This window comes from Mobula hypostoma, chromosome 8 (genome assembly GCF_963921235.1).
Source record: "Mobula hypostoma chromosome 8, sMobHyp1.1, whole genome shotgun sequence".
Lineage (NCBI taxonomy): Eukaryota > Metazoa > Chordata > Chondrichthyes > Myliobatiformes > Myliobatidae > Mobula > Mobula hypostoma.
In genome coordinates, this window is record NC_086104.1 from 48,862,594 (window position 1) to 48,884,280 (window position 21,687).

At 41.2% G+C, this 21,687-nt stretch overlaps 1 protein-coding gene across 2 annotated transcripts in view; it reads right to left on the reverse strand.

Moving 5' to 3' along the window:
• The window catches only part of vash2 (vasohibin 2), a 131,626-nt gene extending 127,051 nt beyond the window's left edge, over nucleotides 1-4,575 (reverse strand). For both annotated transcript variants that reach the window (XM_063055805.1, XM_063055804.1), the window contains exon 1: nucleotides 4,066-4,575. In XM_063055805.1, coding sequence (XP_062911875.1) covers nucleotides 4,066-4,353 — 288 coding nt within the window. In that variant the 5' untranslated portion in view covers nucleotides 4,354-4,575. The remainder of the gene's footprint in view (nucleotides 1-4,065) is intronic.
• Nucleotides 4,576-21,687: the final 17,112 nt, after the last annotated feature.

Genomic DNA, 21,687 nt, shown 5'->3' on the forward strand with positions numbered 1-21,687 from the left:
ATTGACGCTGCCTGACCGATGAAAATAGATGACCGAGTTGCCAGATGATTTGGGGAAGTTCATTTGAAAGATATAGGAGGTTAGAGACAGGGAAGAGTGAGATCATAACACTGTCTAAGAAAGGAAACAATTACATCCACTCAGAATCAGGTTTATTATCACTGACATATGATGTGAGAACTTGTTGTTTTACAGCAGCGTGCAGTGCAATACATATAAAATACAACAATAAGAAAAATATACAGTAAAATCCTCTGAATATTACTGCCCAAGTTCAGAAAATTATATACAACGCACTCTTACTTACTAAAATTGCCCTTCTGGAATTTCTCATCTGAGTAGCCTTTACTCTCTGCCTTAGTTGTATTTCAAATAAATGGTAATTGACACACAGCAAATACTCAGAACATAATACAAAACACGTAAACATGCAAGAAAACGCAACATGCAACATAAACTTTACAATGTAAAGCTTCAGCAAATCCCTTGATGACAAGGTTCAAAGTAAATTTATTATCAATGTATAGGTTACCAAATGTTACCCAGAAATTCACTTTCTTACAGTTGTTCTTGCAGTAGAACAAAGAAATATAATAGAATCAGTGAAAAACTACACAGAAAGACTGACAAGCAAGCAATGTGCAAAAGACAAACTGCAAATAGAAAATAAATAATACTGAGAACACAGGTTGTAGTACCCTTGAAAGTGAGTCTATAGGATATGCTCAATGATCATTTCAGTGTTGTGGTGAGTGGAGTTGCTCACGCTGGTTCGGGGTGATAACTGCTCCTGAACCTGGTAGCATAGGACCCAAGGCTCCTGCACCCCCTTCCCAATGGCAGCAGTGAGAAGAGAGCATGGCGTGGATGGTCTGGGTCATTGATGATGGATGCTACCTTCTTGTGGCAGCACTCCTTGTGGCTCTGCTCAATGTACAGGAGGGTGTTTCATGTGATGAACTGGACTGTATGCAACACTCTTGTAGGCTTTTCATTCTTGGGCAATGATTTTTCCATAACAGGTCATGATGTAACTAGTCAGGATACTCTCCCCTGTCCATCTGTAGAAGTTTGTCAAGGTATTAGATGACATGTCAAATCTGCACAAACTTCTAAGCAGAGTCACTGTTCTCTGATTCTCTGATATGATAATGACCAGGAACTTAAAATTACAAGCCATATCCACCTCCAATCCCCTAATGAGCACATGACAGGACTCCCAATTTCTTCTTCCTGTAGCTCTTTAGTTTTGCTGCCGTTGATTGAGAGGGTGTTGTTGTAGCACCACTCAACCAGGTATTCAACCTATACGATGATTCATCACCACCTTTGATTCAGACAGTAACAGTTGTGTCATGAGCAAACTTAAGTATGGCATTGGAGCAGTATTTAGCCTCACAGTCATACGTATAAAGTAAGTAGAGCAGGGGACTAATGGTATGACTAATGTTGATTGAATTTCCAGCATCTGCAGAATTCCTGTTGTTTGCGACTAATGGTATAATTGTGTTGATGGTGATTGTGGAATACTTTTAAGATGAAAACCAGGAGGAAAAGTCTGGATGAGATGAATGCAGCAGGTAAGAATAAAATTTTAAGAATAAAAGGTTTACTTAGGAGATATTTATGGTTGTTCAAGAGACAAGGAAAACATTCACATCACCAGGGAAGATGGCACTCACAACACGCTGGAGGAACTCAGCAGGTCGGGCAGCATCCGTGGAAACGGTCAGTCAATGTTTCCACGGATGCTGCCCGACCTGCTGAGTTCCTCCAGCGTGTTGTTGAGTGTTGCTTTGACCCCAGCATCTGAAGAATATTTTGTGTTTATCAGGGAAGACGCATTTGAAGCCTTACAACACATTAAGATGGATAAATCTCTACAGGCTGATGCGGAGCATTCTTGGACTTTGAGTAGCTAAAGAGGAAATAGAGGAGGCCCTTGTGGATATTTGCTTTAGCATCAGCCACTGAAGTAGTTCCTGAAGGTTGGAAGGTAGCTGATGTTGTTCTGGAGTATAAAAGGGTATCAAGGACAAGTTATGGATCTACAAGCCAGTTAAACTGTGGTAGGAAGTTAGTTTGAGGGACAGAATCTGCTAGCAATTGGATAGATAGAGTCTGATTAGGAGGAGTCAGCTTGTCTCATTTGTGGCTTGTCATGCTTGATGAACCTTTAGTTTTATTGAAGAGGTAACCAAAAAAGTGAGCAGAGTGTAGAAGAGTCGATATTGTCTATTCGGACTTTATCAAAGCCTTCAACAAGATCAGCTGATCTGGAAAATGAGGTCACATGGGATCAAGACAGAGCTAGTTAAGAGGATTTAAAATTGACTCGGAGGTAGGAAACAGAGGGAGGCGGTTGACAGTCAGGTTGATTTTGGAGATTAGGGGCTTAGCCTCGGAACAGAGATTGAGTCGCCTGGGACTATACTCACGGAAGAATGAGAGGGAATTTTATAGAAACATAAGATTATGAAAGGGAATAGATAGGATAGAGGCAGGGAAGTTGTTTTCACTGGTATGTGGGGCGAGGTCCATGGAACATTGCATCAAAATTTGGGTGACTAGACTAAGGATGGAGATGAGAAGAAAAATGTTTTTCCCAGAGAAAAGTAAATTATTGGAATTCCCAGGGAAACAGTAGAGGCTATCTTATTAAATATATTTAAGTGACAGATGGATTTTGCATAGTAGGGGAATTAAGAGTTATGGGGGAAAGGCAAGTAAGTAGAACTAAGTCCACAACTAGATCAGCCATGATTTATTGAATGACAGAGCAGGATCGATGGCCCAAATGATCCACTCCTGCTACTATTTCTTATCTTCCTAAGATTATTTGTCAGAATGACGTGCTGTGTTGGGAACCTCGTATTCATTACTTAGATAAATGATTTGTATATGAATGCACAAAGCTTGATCAGTAAGCTTGCAGATGATACAAAATTAGGTGTTATTGATAGTGAAAAAAGGTTTTTGTAAATTACAAGGGGTCTTAATCAGTTAGGGAAATGGGCCAAGGAGAGGCAAATGGATTTCAATGCAGATAACTTTGTGGTCAAAGTCAGATCAAAGTAGGATTTATACCATAAATGGTATATCACTAGGGAGTGTAATGGAACAGAGAGACCTAGGAGTAGGTGCATTAGCTCATTGAAAGTGGCATCACGGGTAGACAGGGTTGTGAAAAAGGAATGAGGTGCAACTTCATAGAATCATGAGAGGCAAAAATCATGAGAGTCACTTTCCAAGGGGAGTAGAGTCCAAGACTAAAGAGCGTAGATTTAGGGCGAGAGCGGAAAGGTTTAAAAGCAACTTGAGATGTGTCATTTTACACAGGGAAGGTACATGGAACAAGCTATGGAGCCAAAGTCAGCATGAACTCCTTGGTCCAGAAGACTTGTATCCCTGCAGTTTTGCTCTGTGACTCTATAATATAAATCCAACTGCTTAGAACTATATCACAAACATATCACCAGGATCATACAAAGAGCAACCTAAAGAAACAGCCTGATTGGTTAAATCAACGTTATCAATTTATCAGTTAGGAACTGAATTTACATCATAGACCTAGATTTCCTTAATCCAAGTACAATGCAAGCTGAGCTAAAAAATAAATGTGGAATGTCCCTTCACAACATTTTACTGATCTTTTTTTTGGAAGAACCACTCTAGTGAAAGCTCATGCACAATGTTTTGAACTTCTTACGATTATCATAGTTTGTTCTAACTTAATCCATGTGGCTATAAAGAAAACTCCATCATGAAAAGTTTGTTAGAGAATAAAGGAAACAAAGAGACCAGTGACATCCATATTCAGATTGGCTGTGCTCCAGAAATAGCCGATAAAAATCAATGCAGTTTTCAAGTTATGTAAAGAATTTCTCATTATAATTCATAACTTACATACTTAGGGTCCACCACTGATATATTAGAAATTTATTTCCCAATGCACATGCTCGTTTTCCCACATAACAAAATATTCACACATTCAGCATAACAGCAAGTGTAAACACCCATTGTTCAGGAATGTACAGTAACATTTAACTGTGGAGCCAGACTTACACGGGGTATAAATGCAGCATTCCGTATAGCCTCCTCCATCTCCTTCCCTTCAGGATGTATTTTTGACACATGCATCCACATTCTTTGCCAAGTTCGCTCATCAATAGGGAAGCCACTTTTATTCACATAGAAAAGCACTCCACCATCTTTTTCATCTTCCTCGCGGGTAGATTTGCTGACGTTGTTGTTCGGAGCAGTTGTCGGGTGTACACCTGCACTGTTACCCGCTTTTGCGCAGTTTTGCTTGCCAGCTTTACCACCAAAGCTATGGCCATTGGCGCCTGTCATGTTGGTAATACCCTGCCCGTATTTCCCTAATTCCAGGACTGTGCTCACTCACCTACGACGGATTCATCGCAAAGAGGTTATTTTAAATTATTGCTTCCAAATTCCACGGAGTTGCTACGCCGACCATTTCCATTATTTCCCTCTGTAATGCCCGTCTCCGCCCTGCCTACCGCTAACCATATTTTTGTTACTCCGTTACCGGCAGACTGCAAGTTTCACTCATTGAAGGAGGTAGGGGTGGTCACACATCACCCACGTGGTTCCATTGGCTGCTGCCTCCGAATGGAAGGGTGGGACTTACATTCCAGACAACGTTATTGGCTGTGACTTGATTACAAGGCGGAGATAGAAGTGAATAACTAAAAATAAATTACCATTCCTTTTCAATCCCCAGTACAGTATGATCTCGCGACGCACGGTGGATATGATTGAGGTCTCCATATGAGGGTCGGCCTGAGTTCATTGTAATGGGTCTGTGCTACTGCCACCCCCTGGCATCCTCTTAAGTCAAGCGATTATTTTATGCAGGCTCCTCTCGTATATACTTCAGCACGTTACAAGTGCTATTGCCCCTCAGAAAGGAATAATAGTCTGATGGCATTTCTGTGAACTGGAACTGCATTACTAAACCGGCAGGCGCAGATCAGGTTATGCTTTTTTTAAGTCTGGGAGAGTGTTTAAGTGACATGTGACCAACAGGCAAAATAAAGTCAGGTTGCACAGATACCCGTCGATCCACTATTTCTACGCTGTGGCGATTCAAAGTAACTTCTCAAACGCTGTGAGAATACAGTATCTATTTGCATTCAGAGGCATTGCCCGCCAAATTGGAAGCACCCTATGGACGGGAGAAAATCCACCCTAAACTTCCAATCCCCTTATCCTGATCCTGTGTGCTCTTGTTTGATGTCTATTATTGTTTCCTATAAAAAGTTTTCTAGCATCTGGCCTGGTTTGTAGGAATTAAAAAACGGCTTTCTAATCCACAGCAAAATGTTAAGGCTTCTTCTGTTACAGGTGTTACAAATAAATCTGTTCATTCATGGATAAAGAAAGATTTGAGGGTCAGGCATGACTGGAGAGGAGCGAAACTTCTTACTTAAACTGCACATTAGCAAAATTACACTTTAGTTTGGAGAGCAGATTTGAGCACTGAGAAACCATTCTAAATATTTGCATTGCATTCTTTACAAAATATTAGGCAGTCATCGCCAGATGAGTAAGCATTTCCTCCAACTGAATATTAGAAAGACTAAAGCCATTATCATAGAATCATAGAAACATAGAAAACCAACAGCACAATACAGGCCCTTCAGCCCACAATGCTGTGCCGAACATGAATTTACTTTAGAAATTACCCATAGCCTGCTATTTTTCTGAGCTCCATGTACCTATCCAGGAGTCTCTTAAAAAACCCTATCATGTCTGCCTCCACCACCGTCACCGGCAGCCCATTCCACGCACTCACCACTCTCTGCGTAAAAAAACTTACCCCTGATATCTCCTCTGTACCTACTTCCAAGCACCTTAAAACTGTGCCCTCTCATGATAGCCATTTCAACTCTAGGAAAAAGCCTCTGACCGACCACATGATTATAGCTTAGCTGTGATCTAACCTCATGTATAAAAAACTATTACAGAACCACAGGCCTGCACCAGCTCTCTATGAAACAAATCCATTCAGCTCCATTTCTTGGTTCTTTCCCTGATATTTTCCCCCTTAAATTATCTATTCAATTCGCTTTTAAAAGGCATGATTGAAACTGCTTCCATCACCTTATAGGCAGTGAAATCTTGATCATGGTTCCCAGCCAACTGGGAAAGTGCTTTGTCAGGTCAGCATTGGTTTCACTGGTGAACATTTGAAATCTGTGCTGCCCTCTTCTCAGTCATTCCACCATTTTTCACCTTGTGTTTACCTTTGAAGGTTTTGAATATTTTTACTTAATTCATTCTGAAATTTCTTAGCTCCAATAACAACACTCCAAGTTTCTCTAATCTAACCACATAATTGAAATCATGAATTCCCAGGGCTATTTAACTTCATTCTTTTTCACAAATCCCATTCCCTAGTCATCTTCCATCTGGCAACTGTGTGACTATGAACCAGACAGTCTGCAAGCTTGCTGTCATATTTAACACAGAATTGACTCTCAGACCAGGTAACCAGGACTTTACTAAGATCACTCATTTCAAACTCTGTAACATCCAACGCCACCCCAACCTCAACTTACCTGCTGCTGAAATGCCTTTGTATCCCCACACTTCACTAGTCCATTGGCCAGGTCCCAATTCATATCAAGTCCATTCATCCATCAACCATGACAAGCACTGGCAAACCTAGTTATTAGCTTTGTTTTCAATTTTCTTTCTGCCCCTCCTTATCAAATGCCTGACTACACCCATATAAGTCTCTGAGATTTCAGTTCTCTCTTGTACATTTGTGAATGCAATTGCTCCAATTTTGTTTTCAGTTGCTAAGGCCCTATCTTCAGGAATTCCCTCCATTAACCTCTCCACTTACCTGTTTCTCCTATAAAGTGCTCCTTCAACTTACTTTTTGATCTTGATTATTTGTCCTAATGTGAGTCAGCAACAATTTTTTAATGCTCCTGTCTTCCATGATGTTCATTGGAATATTATTGCTACATTAAAAAGCATAATTTAAATATAATTGTTATTTCTGAATGGTGCCAAGCATCTTTGTCGAATGATTCATCACAGATTATCCAGCCTTTATGTGCTTTTCCATGGTCTTTGAAAGAACAATCCATTTAATCACCCTACCTGCTTTTTAAAAATTTTATTCCATACTTCCAAGGCCCATCATTACAACTGATGCTATCCCCAAAATAGTTCAATTCAATGGATGAGTACATTGAATCTATTCACCAACCCTTCTGCCCTGGAAACATTTTCTCTTTCTTAAAGTTATCAAAACATATGATGTTGAACACCTTACTTTGATAATCCTACCTTCCACACGTTTCTGGAATTACTTCTTTATATGGGAAAGGTTCTTCCATCTCAATTGGAAGTCATTCCAATTTTATAGGAATAGCTTTTTTAGGAGAGATGTTTTTAGGCAGAAATGTTAGTCTGCTAAAACAAGAGCCAGTGCCCATCAGCTAGCGCGAGGTTGATGGATGATGGGACCTGGTATGAATTAGGGCATGGGCAATGGAGTTTTGGATTAGATCCAGGAGTTCCCACCACCATAAAATATAAACATGTCTGTCAAATTTTCTACTACTCTGATTTTAGCCACAAACAAGACCACACCATCTGCCACCACCACATCATTTCATATCAAGTATCCTCTTCCATCTCTGTGACTCTGCATGTCAGATCACACCAAAATCATCCTACAATAAAAGCGCGTTCGATCAGTCATTCTCCATTCTGTGTTCCCTTTGTCTCTTCTTCCATTATCTTATTTCCAGTGGTATACTTTGGACATGAAACTGTGGTTCTAACATGAGCAAATGCAGAGTTGAAGAGCTTAATGTTCTTTATTTGAATCACATTGAATTTGCAACAAGCTGGATGAGTTGATGGCACGCAGATAGCAACATATGAGTGTGATGTGAGAGCTATTACAGAAGTATGGTTGCAGGGTGATCAGGACCGGGTTCACAGGTCAAAGGGGAAAGATGGCATTGTTAATCAAGAAGGTACCAGAGCAGTTCTGAGTCATTATAAAGAGGCAGTGGATAGTAACATGGAATCAGTTGGATTAAAATCATGAAAAACTGTGAATAAAGAGACTGGTGGGGTAATCTATAGACCTCAAAAGTGTAACTTCCGTAGATCAGAGCTTAAATGGGGAAATATTAAGAGCATGGTTGAAGGGGCCTGCAATCTATATATTGAATCGAATACACTGGCAGGAGTATTATAGGAGAAGGATTTCTGGAGTGCTTAAAGAATTGCAGTACATTGTAGAGCCTACCTGTTAATGAGTTATTTGCAATATACTCTTAGGTAATGAATCAGATTCACTGGCATGTGTTGTGAAATTTGTTAACTTAGCAGCAGCAGTACAATGCAATACATGATAATACAGAAAAAAGGTAAATCAATTATGGTAAGTATATATATATTAAATAGTTAAAATAAAAATAGTGTAAAAACAGAAATAATAATAAAAAAGTGAGGTAGTGTTCAATGTCCATTTAGGAATCTGATGGCAAGGGGAAGTAAGCTGTTCCTATATCACTGAGTGTGTGCCTTCAAGATTATGTACCTCTTTCCTGATGGCAAGAGAAGAGGGTAGGTCCTAGGTCATCGGGTTCCTTAATAATGGACACTGCCTTTCTGAGGCACTGCTCCTTGAAGATGTCTTGGATACTACAAAGGCTAGTACCCAAAGGTGGAACTGATTAATTTTACAACTTTCTGTAGCTTCTTTCTATCCTGTGCAGTAACACTTCCCCCCCCCAACCCCCCATGCCAGACAGTGATGCAGCCTGTCAAAATGCTCTCCATTCTGTAGAAGTTTTTGAGTGTTTTAGGTGACAAACCAAATCTCCTCAAAGTCCAAATGAAATATAGCCTCTGTCTTGCCTTCTTTATATCTGCATCAATATGTTGTAACCAGGTTAGATCCTCAGAGATCTTGACACCCAGGAACTTGAAATTGTTCATTCTCTCCACTTCTGATCCCTCTATGAGGACTGGATTGCATTTCCCCATCCTCCCCTTTCTGAAGCCCACAATCAGCTCTTTGGTCTTACTGACATTGAGTGCAAAGTTATTGCTACAACACCACTCAACCAGCTGGTATATCTTGCTCCTGTACACCCTTTCGTCTCTATCTGAGATTCTGCCAACTATGGTTGTATAATCAGCAAATTTATAGATGGTAATTGAGCTATACCCAGCCACACAGTCATGGGAATAGAGAGAGTAGGGCAGTGGGCTAAACCCACATCCCTGAGGTGTGCCGGTGTTGATCGCCAGCAAGGAGGAGATATTATTACCAATCCACACAGATTGTGGTCTTCCGGTTGGTAAGCTGAGGATCCAATTGGAGAGAAAGGTACAGAGGCCCAGGTTCTGTAAGTTCTCAATCAGTATTGTGGGAATGATGGTGTTAAATGCTGAGCTATAGCTGATGAACAGCATCCTGACAAAGATGCTTGTATTGTCCAAGTGGTCTAAAGCCGTGTGAAGAGCCACAGAGATTGCGTCTGCTGTTGACCTATTGTAGCGGTAGGCAAATTGCAGTGGGTCCAAGTTCTTGCTAAGGCAGGAGTTCAGTCTAGCCATGACCAATCTCTCAAAGCGCTTCATCACCATTCACCACTGTAGCTGAGAGTGCTATTGGATGATAGTCATTAAGGCAGCTTACACTACTCTTCTTAGGCACTGGTATAATTGTCCTCCTTTTGAAGCAGGTGGGAACTTCAATGCTCCTGCCAGTTGGTTGATACAAGTTTTCAGAGCCTTACCATGTACTCCATTTGGGCCTGCCACCTTGTGAGGGTTCACACCCTCCTGAAAGACAGCCTAACATCGGCCCCTGAGACAGAGATCACAGGGTCACCAGGTGTAGTGCAGTTATATTCTCCCTTTCAAAGAGGGCATAAAAGGCATTGAGCTCAACTGGTAGTGAAGCATTGCTGCCATTCATGCTGTAGGGTTTCGCCTTGTAGGAAGTAATGCCCTGCAAACCCTGCCAGAGTTGATGTGTATCCGATGTTCCCTCCAGCCTCACTCAGAAATGTTTCTTTGCTCTTGAAATAGCCCTCCGCAAATCATATCATAACTGGTTTTCTTGTACAGACCAGGTTTGCCAGACTTAAATGCCACAGATCTAGTCCTCAGCAGATGACGAACCCTCTGGTTCATCCATGGCTTTTGGTGTGGGAATGAAAGCAAGTTTTCATAGGCACTCACTCATCCACACAGGTTTTAATGAGGGAGGATTACCGAGTTAAAGACCCCTTAGGGATAGTGAGCACAATATGATAGTGTATGGAGGAACACCATAAAAAGCGTCTTCATTTGAATTAAATGTAATTGTGATGGTATGAAGGAGGAGTTGCCTAAGGTGGTCTGGGTAAACAAGTTAAGAGATACACTCAGTCAATGCTTTATTAGCGGCCTCCCGTCTGTGGTCTTCTGCTGCTGTACCCCATCCACTTCAAGGTTCAACGTATTGTGGATTCAGAAATACTCTTCTGCACACCACTATTGTAACACAAGGTCATTTGAGTTCCTGTCACCTTCCTGTCAACTTGAACCAGTCTGACCATTCTCCTCAGACCTCAATCATTAACAAGGCATCAATAGTTCTGATCCCGACTATTGGGGGCAATATGTGTGTGTGACTACAGACGTATTTGCAATCGGACGTTGTCCAGATGGATGTTCAGCAGCGCACACCTGTAATAAGGACACCTTATGCTTTTATTTCTTTTAGGGACCACAACATATCAGGGAGGCTAAGTGCAGGGAAAGCTGCTCAAGTATTTCACAGTTCTTTTCAACAGAAAACCAAAGTCTGACAGAGAGGGTCACTAGAGCTGAGGTGTACTTTACATCCTTCATTGTTGAGCATAACCTGCCATTCCAGTGTGTAAACACACAGGCAAGCTATTCAGGAAAATGTTTCCTGATTCAGAAATAGCAAAAAACTATGCCTGTTCATCAACCAAGGCAGCAGCTATTGTGAACATAGCACTGGAACCTGAATGTTCAGAGGATATGTACAAGTTCATCCGGGCAGGAAAAAAAGGCCATACAGTCTTTTGGTTGACGAAAGCAACGATATCATGTGTGAGAAGGAATGTGCCATTTTAGCCAGGTACTAGAATGAAACACAGGATAAGGTAACAGTTGGATTTGTAGACATGCCAATGTGCAATGACACCAAAGCAGAAAACATATTCAACTGCATTGCATCATCCATGCATGACAAAGGCCTTGAATGGTCTAATTGTGTAGGATTTAGCAGTGACAACTGCAATGTGATGATTGGCAAAAATAACTCTGTCTTATCAAGAGTGAAAGCACAGGCCCCTTATATTTACAGCGTTGGCTGTCCAAGTCACCTGGTCAACATTTGTGCCAAAATTTCTGCTGAGGAGCTCTCAGTGTCACCTGAAGAACTGCTCATTGACATCTGCTACTACTTTGAGAGAAGTTCCAAACGAAGAGAAGACCTAAAACAGTTTCAAGAGTTCTGCAATGTTGCCCAGCAGAGAGTACAAAAGCATTGTCCTACACACTGGCTTTCTTTAGGAAAAGGTTTGGACTATCTGCTCCACCAATGGCCAGCCTTTATTTCATTTTTTTTTCAGATTATGAAGACACACAGTCCTCTTTTATTGTCATTTAGTAATGCATGCATTAAGAAATGATACAATATTTCCTCTGGTGTGATATCACAAAACACAGAACAGACCAAGACTGAAAAAAAACTAACAAAACCACATAATTATAACATATCGTTACAACAGTGCAACAATACCATAACTTGATGAAGAAGTCCATGAGCACAGTAAAAGTTCAAAGTCTCTCAAATGCCCCAAATCTCACGCAGACGGAGAGAAGGAAGAAAAACTCCCCCTACCATACCCAACCACGGTCCAACTCTGAGTCATCCGAAAACTTCGAGCTCGGATTAGCTCTCCGACACCGAGTACCGAGCGCCATCTCTATCTGAACAATTTGACCTCCTTCTCGGCCGCCAACAGCAGGCAAAGCCGGGGATTTTGAGGCCTTCCCTCCGAAAGATTCCCGACCGCGAAGTAACAACAGCAGCGGACGAGCATTTCAGAAATTTTTCCAGATGTTCCTCTGTGCTTTCACGTCCATCTTCATCAAATCAGAATTGTCCACGGCCCCTATTTAACAGATACGATATCATTTTTCATCGGAGGGCTGTGCACGCGTGGCGCGCTGCTTCTCTCTCCTCCTGTTTAATTTTGAGTCAAATATGAGATTCAGAAGTCATCTCATATTCAGAATAGGCTGAAAGACCCCCAAATGAAAATATACACATGCTTTCTCCATAATGTCACACAATGTTTTGACAAATTCAATTCACCTATCCTCTTCAAGTTGGATCAGAGTGTAGGAGGGCTCCTGCATGACATAGCAAGCAGATTTATTGAGCCAAAGGTATTGAGACAACAGAACATTCAGGAGATAGATGTGAGCAACCCTGAAATTCTCCACCCAGATGAAAAGCTTTTTATTGGGTACTTGGCCAGGAGGCAGTTGCTAAGTGAGGAAGCACAAGAGATCCCCCCCCTTACAAGACAAAGCAGTTCTTCAAAGATGCCAGAGGATTCTATGTCAGGAGCTTTCAAAAAATCTTGGAGAAGTTCCCAATGAGAGACCAAATCTTGAAAAATCTGTCAATGATCAATACAGAGAGCCAAGATGAGGTGAATCCAGAGCAGGTTCTCACTTTGGCAGAGAGATTTCCAAATGTGATCAAGGCAGATGCAAGAGAACAGCTCCACTTGGAAGTCCTGGATTATGTCTCAACTATTCACAGTAACAGAAATATTGACCAGGGGTGCCCAAACTTTTGCATGCCACTGTGTATGTATGTATGTATGTGTACATATATATGTGTGTGTGTGTGTGTGTGTGTGTGTGTGTATAAATAGTTTCAATATGTGATCAAATAAATTGTTGTGTTCTTTCATAATCAAATGTCCTGTATTCACACACCCTAGGAGATCGGCCGGGAGGGGTGGGGGTGGCGATTTGGGGTTGCGGGGGGTGGGGATGGTGGTGCTACCTCGCTGAAATGAGTTTTGCAGGGCTGGTTTCTGCCTTGGGTCCCACGCCACCAGGTTCAGGAATAGTTATTACCCTACAACGATCAGGCTCCTGAACTGGCATGGATAATTCCATTCACCACTACTCTGAACCAGAGGACTGGGAAAATGTTAAAATCCACTGCAAGAACCTGCAAAGAGTTGTGGACACAGCTCAGCACATCACGGAAGCCTGCCTCCTCTCCATGGACTTTGTCTACACATCTTGCTTCCATGGTAAAGCAGCCAGCATAATCAAAGACACAGACAGAAGAGATTCTGCAGATGCTAGAAATCTTATGCGACACATACAAAATGCTGGAGAAACTCAGCAGTTCAGGAAGTATGCATGGAGGGGAATATACAGACGACATTTTGGGCCAGACCCTCCATCAGTTTGGAGGCTACCCAGAAGGAATATAAGGTGAGAAGTTCAGCTTCATCACAGCAGTAGAGCAGGACATGGACAGATCCGTCAAAATGGGAATGGGAAGTCAAATTGAAATGGCTGGCCTCCCAGAAGACCCTGTCTTTTGCAGCAAACAAAGCAAAGGTGCTCGGCAATGTGGTCCCCAATCTGCGTCAGGTCTCACCAACGTAGAGAGTAAACAAAGACAGTCAACATTTCAGGCCAAGACCCTTCATCAGGACTGGAAAAAAGAGATGAAAAGTAGAGTAAGAAGGTGGGGGGAGGGGAGGAAAAAAGGACAAGGTGGTAGGTGGCAGACGGTAAGTGATATGTGAAATCCGGAGAGGGAGAGCGGTGAAGTAAAGAGAGAAGTCTTGGCCTGAACCATTGACTGTTCATTCTTTTCGATAGATGCTGGCAGGCTTGCTGAGTTCCTCCAGCATTTTTTATGTATTACTCTGATTTCCAGCATCTGCAGATCATCTCTTGTATGTAATGAATTGATTTGTTTGAACAGTATGCAAGCCATGTTGGGCACATGACCAAGTGGTTAAGGCGTTCGTCTAGTTACCTCAAGGTTGCTAGTTCAAGCCTCACTTGTGGCAGTGTGTTTGTGCCCTTGAGCAAAGCACTTAATCACACATTGCTCTAGTCTGTGCGAGGAGTGGTGCCCCACACAGACTTCCAATCTGCGCCTTGTAAGGCATGAAAATGCCTGACACAGACCTCTCATGGTCTGAGTCAATGTTCCCTCCCCTCCCCTCTCCTCCAAGCCATGTGACAATAATAAACCAATTCCAATTCCAAGACACCAAAGTGAATAATCAAAGAAGAAATAGTTAATCGTTTAGGAAAGCTGAACGTAACTAAACCTAGTTAACATGGTTCATGAAAAGTTTATGAAATCATGTTTGACAAATTGCTTGACTCCTTTGAAGAGGTTACAGGGAGGATTTATAGAGGGAACATAATTAGATTTCTAAACTGTTGTTAACAAGGTATCTCATCGGAGGATGATACTGAAATTAAAGCTGCATGGTATCACAGGGATTGGAAGCTGGCTGTCCCATAGAAAAGAGAACATTGGAATGAGTGGATCATTTTCCAGCTGGAAAAGGATTGGTTCACAATTGTTCATTATTCACATTCACAATTATATTAATAGCCTGGAGGAAGGAGCAGCATGTAAGGTTTCTAATTTGGCCAGTGATACAAATTTGTATGTGATAAGGATACTGTGATTCTGCAATGGTATATAGATAGTCTGACTGAGTGGGGAAAAGACTGGCAAATAGAGTTTAATATGGAGAAAGGTGAGGTCATACACTTTGGTAGCAGAAATTAAAAAGCACACTATAATCTAAATGGAGAGAGACTGCAAGTAAATAATTATAGAGGAATCCAAGAGTTCTTGTGCACAAATCACAAAAAGCTGCTACGCTGGTCCAGCAGGTAACTAAGAATCATACAACATTTTGGCCCTCATTGCAAAGGGGTTGGATTTTTTAAATAAGGAGGTTTTATTGCAATGGTACAGGTGTTGGTGAGGCACTGCCACAAAGTTAACAAATTTAATGAAAGCAAGTACTAATTTTAGAGGCATGAACAAAGGAGGCTCACCTGTCTAATTCTTGGGGTAAGAGGGTTGTCCCACCAGTACAGACTAAATAGCTTTGCTGTGTATTCATGAAGTCATAGAAACAGGCCTGAAACGTTGACTACTTATTCCCCTCCATAGAGGCTGCCTGACCTGCTGAGTTCCTCCAGCATTTTGTTTGTGTTACTTTGGATTTCCATCTAGTCTGTGCCGACTTGTTTTCCTGCCTAGTATCATCTACCCACACCCAGACCAGATTTAAGTCCATAGACACCTCAAAGTTGCCACACAAGTTGATGAGGTTGTTACAAAGGTGTATGGTGTGCTGGTCTTCAGGGGATTAATTTCAAGAACTGCGAGGTAATGTTACAGCTCTGTAAAACTCCAGTTAGATCACATTTTTGTGTAGTCTTGTGTTGTGCTGGCTTGTGAGTACTGTGCTCACTTTTGGACACTTCATTATAGGAAGGACGTGGAAGCTTTAGAAAGAGTGCAGAGGGTATTTACCAGGGTGTTGCCTGTATTAAAGAACATATCATACGGGGAAAGGTTAAGCAAGCTAGGGCTTTACCCTTTGGAGCTGTGACAGCAGAGAGATGACTTGATAGAGGTGTATAAGATTCTGAGATGCATAGAGTGGACATCCAGGACCCTTACAAACATGAGAAAATCTGCAGATGCCGGAACTCCAAAGCACCACCCACAAAATACTGGAGGAACTCAGCAGGTCAGGCAGCATCTATGGAAAAGAGTAAACAGTCAATGTTTCAGGCCGAGACATCGGGCTGTCCCGATGAAGGGTCTTGGCCTGAAATGTCGTCTGTTTACTCTTTTCCATAGATGCTGCCTGCCGAGTTCCTCCTACATTTTGTGTGTGTATCCAGGACATTTATCCCCAGGATATAAGAAAAATGGAGGGTTATAGGCTAAGAGGGATGGGTTATATTGATCATGAAGTAGACTTATACAGGTCAGCTCAACATGGTGGGCCAAAAGGCCCATTCTGTGCTGTACTGTTCTGTAAAATATGTCTTCTTTGCCACCTTATCTATTTGTGTAGCTACATTCAATGGATTATAGACCTGAATCCCAAGACCCCTTTGTACCTCAATGCTAATAATGGGTCTACCATTAACTGTAGACTGCCATTTTGACCTCCCAAAGTGCACCACCTCACACTTGACAGACTAAACTCCTTTTTTGCCTATGTCTGTCATTAATCTGTATTCCACTGATTCCATTTGATAGGCTTTTATTCTATCCACAACTCCACAAGCCTTGGTGTCATCTGCAAATTTACTACTCCACCTGTCCACATTTTTATCCAAATCATTGATATAATCACAAACAACTGAGGTCCCAGCACCAGTCCTGTGCTGTGTGGAATATCTCACTGAAAGCACCTTTCCTTTTAAGTCCATTGAAAATCACTCATTATGTGAATTTTTCTACATGCATGGTAAATATGTTCATAATCAGTTCTTTCTCTTTTCATTTTACCAATCTTATTATTATCTCTCAGCCTCCTGTTTTGATAAATGGTTACAACCCAAAATAACCCAAGTTGTCTCTGCATTTATACTAAACTTCCATCTATTTCAAACAATTGCTATTTTTATTTCAAAGTTCTAGGATTTGAAAATTTCATTTTATATGTGGCTTAAATATTTAAGCTTGTTGGGCATACTCTTAAACTCTATTTTATACAGCACACACATATAGACTGTAGGGCATTTATCAGTCATTTTCTCTACTTATCTTGGCATCTTTCTAAAATACTAAAATACTGTAGTTCTCTTATTATGGAATAGTTGATAAAGGATAGACGTTCTCAGAATCAGAATCAGGTTTATTATCACTGGCATGTGATGTGAAATTTGTTAACTTAACAACAGCAGTACATAATATAGAAGAAAAAAAAACAAAAAAATAAAATAATAATAACAATGATAAGTAAATCAATTACAGTATATGTACATTGAGTAAATTAAAAATCATGCAAAAACAAAATTACTATATATTTTAAACAGTGAGGTAGTGTCCAAGGGTTCAATATCCATTTAGGAATCGGTTGGCAGAGGGGAAGAAGCTGTTCCTGAATTGCTGAGTGTGTGTCTTCAGTCTTCTGTACCTCATCCCTGATGGTAACAGTGAGAAAAGGGCATGCCCTGGGTACTGGAGGTCCTTAATAATGGACGCTGCCTTTCTGAGACACCGCTCCTTGAAGATGTCTTGGGTACTTTGTAGGTAGAAAGGTAAAAAGCAAAAAGTAGGGCCTTGAGCATCAGTGCAGGGCCAATGTTGTTCACAAATCATAATCACTTTTAGAATTGGAATCAATAAATGCACTTTAGTCACTGCATTACAGGAAGGACGTGGAGGTTTCAGAGTAGATGCAGTAGTGGTTTACCAGGATGATGCCTGAGTCAAAGGGCATGTGCTGAAAGGAGAGGCTGAATAAATTTGGGTTGTTTTCCCTGGACTGGCAGTGGCTGAGGAGAGACATGATAAATTTTATAAGATTATGAGAAGTATAAATAGAATAGACAAACAGTACCTTTTCCCCAGGGTCCAAACACCTAAAGAGCTGCATTTAAGATGAAAGGCGATAAGTTCAAGGGAGATGTGTAGAGGAAGATCTGCTACACAGAGTAGTGAGTACCTGGATTGCACTGGCAGGGTGGTAGTGCTGGTAAATATGATTGAGGTATTTAAGAGGTTCTAAGATAGGCACATGAATATGCAGTGAATGGAGGGATATGGAGGATGCAGAAGTGTTTAGTTTCGTTAGGCAGTTTAATTAGTTTGGCATAACAATATTGTTTAATGTTTTCATTTCTAAATTTGCAAATACATCAAATAAGAGGGGAGGGCAGTGATGGTGACAGCCAGTTAATTTCCTATCATTGCCGAGGAACCATTATAAAAAATAAGCTGACTTGTGCATTTAAATGTTAAAATAATTTTGTTATTGTGGATGGCATAGCAATGAGCTGGTAGAGCGCTCGCCTGCCTCTCAGTGACAAAAATCTGCTTTCAATGTTGAACGTGGGTGTTGCCTACCTGGAGTCTGCATATTCTCCCTGTGATTAGGAGTTTGAGGAGATCCAGCACGTCACCTAAGACTTGAGGCATCGAGAGTATTCCCACAGGTCAGCTCCAAGGTCCATTCTCAGCACGGTTCCTCAAACATGATACATACGGTGAGTCACAAGAATTTGCTTTTCATCAGTTGTTTCACATTCCTACTGGTGACATCACCATCTGGTACGGAGGCACTATTGGGAAAGAGCTGCAGACCCAGCCAGATCCACCACAGGAACGAGTCTCCCCACCACTCAGGACATCTTCAAAAGGCAGTGCCTGAAGAAGACAATACCCATCATGAAGGATTCTCACCATTCAGGACGTGCCCTCTTCTGAGTATTATATTCAGGGAGGTTTCAATTATCCTGAAGACACACACTCAACATTTTAGAAACAGCTTCCTCCCTTCTGCCATCAGATTTCTGAACAGCCCATGAACAGATGAACACAACCTGACTATTGTGCTCGCTCTTTCCACTATTTATTTATTTTTTATATATTCTTATTGTAATTTATGGTGATATTTAATATCTTGCACTGTACTGCTTCTGCAAAGTATGACACTCATCAGTGATAATAAACCTGATTCTGACCGTATAAGTTTACCCCCAGAGATCAGATTTCCTCCCACATCCCAAAGACATACAGGTCTACTGTAATGTGCAGCTGCATAATAGAATTTGAAGGGAATTGACAGGAATATGGGAAGATTAATAAATGGTTGATGATTAGCATGGAGTCAATAGGCTGAAGGTTCTGATTCTGTCTCTCTTTGACCCACGATATAATTATGAGATAATTTCTAGTTCAAAATATGGGAATTATTAAAAGAAAAGAACATAAGTAAGAATGAGGAGCAACATGATCTAGAATGCAAATACAGAAATCTCTTCAGTAAGACCAGCTGGTGGCGCAGTGACATCAGGGGCCGGACTACGGGGCGAAGGTTCGCGAGTTCGAGTCCAGTCGGGCCGCTCCCGGGCACGCTTTTCGAGTGTCGAGCTCGCAACTCGGCCTCGTAAAAAAAAAACTGCACTGTGAGAAGGACATGGGGGACCACTCACAGAATCTTTCCTCCAAGACAACCACTTGAAAAGTGGTTGCCGAGGCTCTGGCAGAGTATGGCACTCAAAAAAAAAGATCACTCAAAATAACCCTGCAAATTTAACCTTGGTTAGACAACTTCATTTCATGGAGCATTAATTTGAGAAGACAACACACATCAAAGTTGCTGGTGAACGCAGCAGGTCAGGCAGCATCTCTAGGAAGAGGTACAGTCGACGTTTCAGGCCGAGACCCTTCGTTTGAGAAAATCATAGGTTTCAATACTAAGTGGTAGTGTGCTCTATAAACAGTCAAACTTGCCAGCACTAAAAGACCTCAGAGCCATGGATATTGTTTTTTGAATCAAATCCACTCTGGCATACACTGGGTGATCTTTAACATGTCCACTACCCTTTTAATAAAGAAGTGTAGCCTGATTTAAAACCAAATGACAGGCAGTCTGTGAAGGTTACTGTTTCAGGCCACTGACCTCTATCAAAGCAGAGGAAATGTTATTGATCTGAAAAATGATCTTTTCACTGAAGCAGCTAAGGCAGCAAAGTGTTTTCACTATTTTCTCTGAGTTGTTTTAATCTTACTGTCTTGTTCTGAATTTGCCATCGGGGCAAATAATCTGTTAAATCTTTTAATCATCTTCAACTCTCAAATTAGTTCACTACTTAATCTTGTTTACTCAAAAGAATACAAGCCCATTCTGTACAACCTTTCTCATGATTTAACCCCTTTATCCGCAGTCACATTCCAATGAATCTACACCAGTGATTCAATATAGTCTTTGACGTGACTGAGCTAAATGCAGTACCCAAGCTACAACCTAAGCAGAACTTTGTGTAGCGGTAGCTGTACTAACTCTCTAAATGGAACTCCGTTCTCCAATAGCTGTAAACAGAGTTTTATGCATCTGTATCTGTACTGTCCATCTAAACAGAAGTTTGTACACCTGTAGTTATACAGTCAATCAAGATGAAGACTCAAGGCAGATTGCACTGCTACAGAACTTCTGATTGATCTTATGTAAAAATAAGTGTATCCATGATTTGTTTGTGCAAGAACCTATAACTAGCTCTTTCCACTGGACCTCTTGGCTACTTATGGTTTAGGATAACGTTTGGATTTAAAAAGGCCATACCTTGAACTCTGCCATAACTTAATCTGTCTGTCTCTTTGTAACTTTTTATTCCTATCTGCAAATTAATTCCATAATGAAAATGATTTTTGGTATTTGGCTCATTCATCCTTCAACTAAATTCTGTAACAACTGTTGAAAAACTATGGGGTCTTTCTAGGTACCTGGTAGAATACCACTGCCAGAGCCTGCCAAGTGGTGTATCTATAATCCCAACTCATCTCCCACCTCTGCACTAACTCAGTGTTGTCACCTTTTCCGTGTGCTTTTATTTCATGTGTGGAACCTTATCAAATGCCTTCTATAATTCTCCATGAGAACATCCACAGACTTAATATTAATGGGATTTTGAAGAGAATTTCAACTCAGTAGAAAATTATGCCCTTCAAAAAAAAACAATGTTCTTTGATCAGTAATTAACTGTGGTGAAGGAGATCACTCAACCTACCTTGGTCCAAGATTGAGATCTCCTTCATCTCAATGAGCACCCTAACCTACTGAATGAATTTATAAGAAAAACTCACCAGGTACATCAGAAACTCAAATGAGAATGTGGAACTGAAGGATTAAAAGAAATTAGTATTATTACAAAATACTAGAGACTGAAAGCTGGCAAATTACAAGGACTATATGATTTACATCCCAGAGCTTTGAAAGATATGGCTGTAGACAAAGTAGACTCATTCAAAATTCTATGGATCCTGGAATGACTCCCACATAATTGGGTGCTAGTACATGGCCCCACTAGTTAAAAGATGGTGGTCAGCTAGGTAGAGGCAGGTGGCTGCAGATGCTGAAATCAGGAGCATAAAGAACTCTGGAGGAACTCACTGGGCTAAGGAGCATTTATGGAGGCAGAGGGATATTTGATATTTCTTGGCTCTTTCTCCCTTTGTTCACCTTGCTCATTTCCATCTGCCCAAGTCTCACACTCCTATCCACGTGGTTTCCTCCCTTGGCCTACACTTCTTAACCCTCTCCATCCGGTTTTGTCTGCCCATCATTTCTCCCTTATTTGGTTCTACATCACCTTCCAGCCTTGATGAAGGGTCTCGGCCTGAAATGTGGACTGTTTACTATTTTCCATAGATGCTGCCTGGCCTGCTGAGTTCCTCCAGCATTTTGTGTGTGTTGCTTAGATTTCCAGCAACTGCAGATTTTCTTGTGTTTGTTGACCTTCTAGCCTTTCACTCTACCTCCTCCCATCAGGTTCAATCTGTCTTTTTTTTTGTTTTCCCCCTTAGCTATTTCTACTCTCACCCATCAGCCT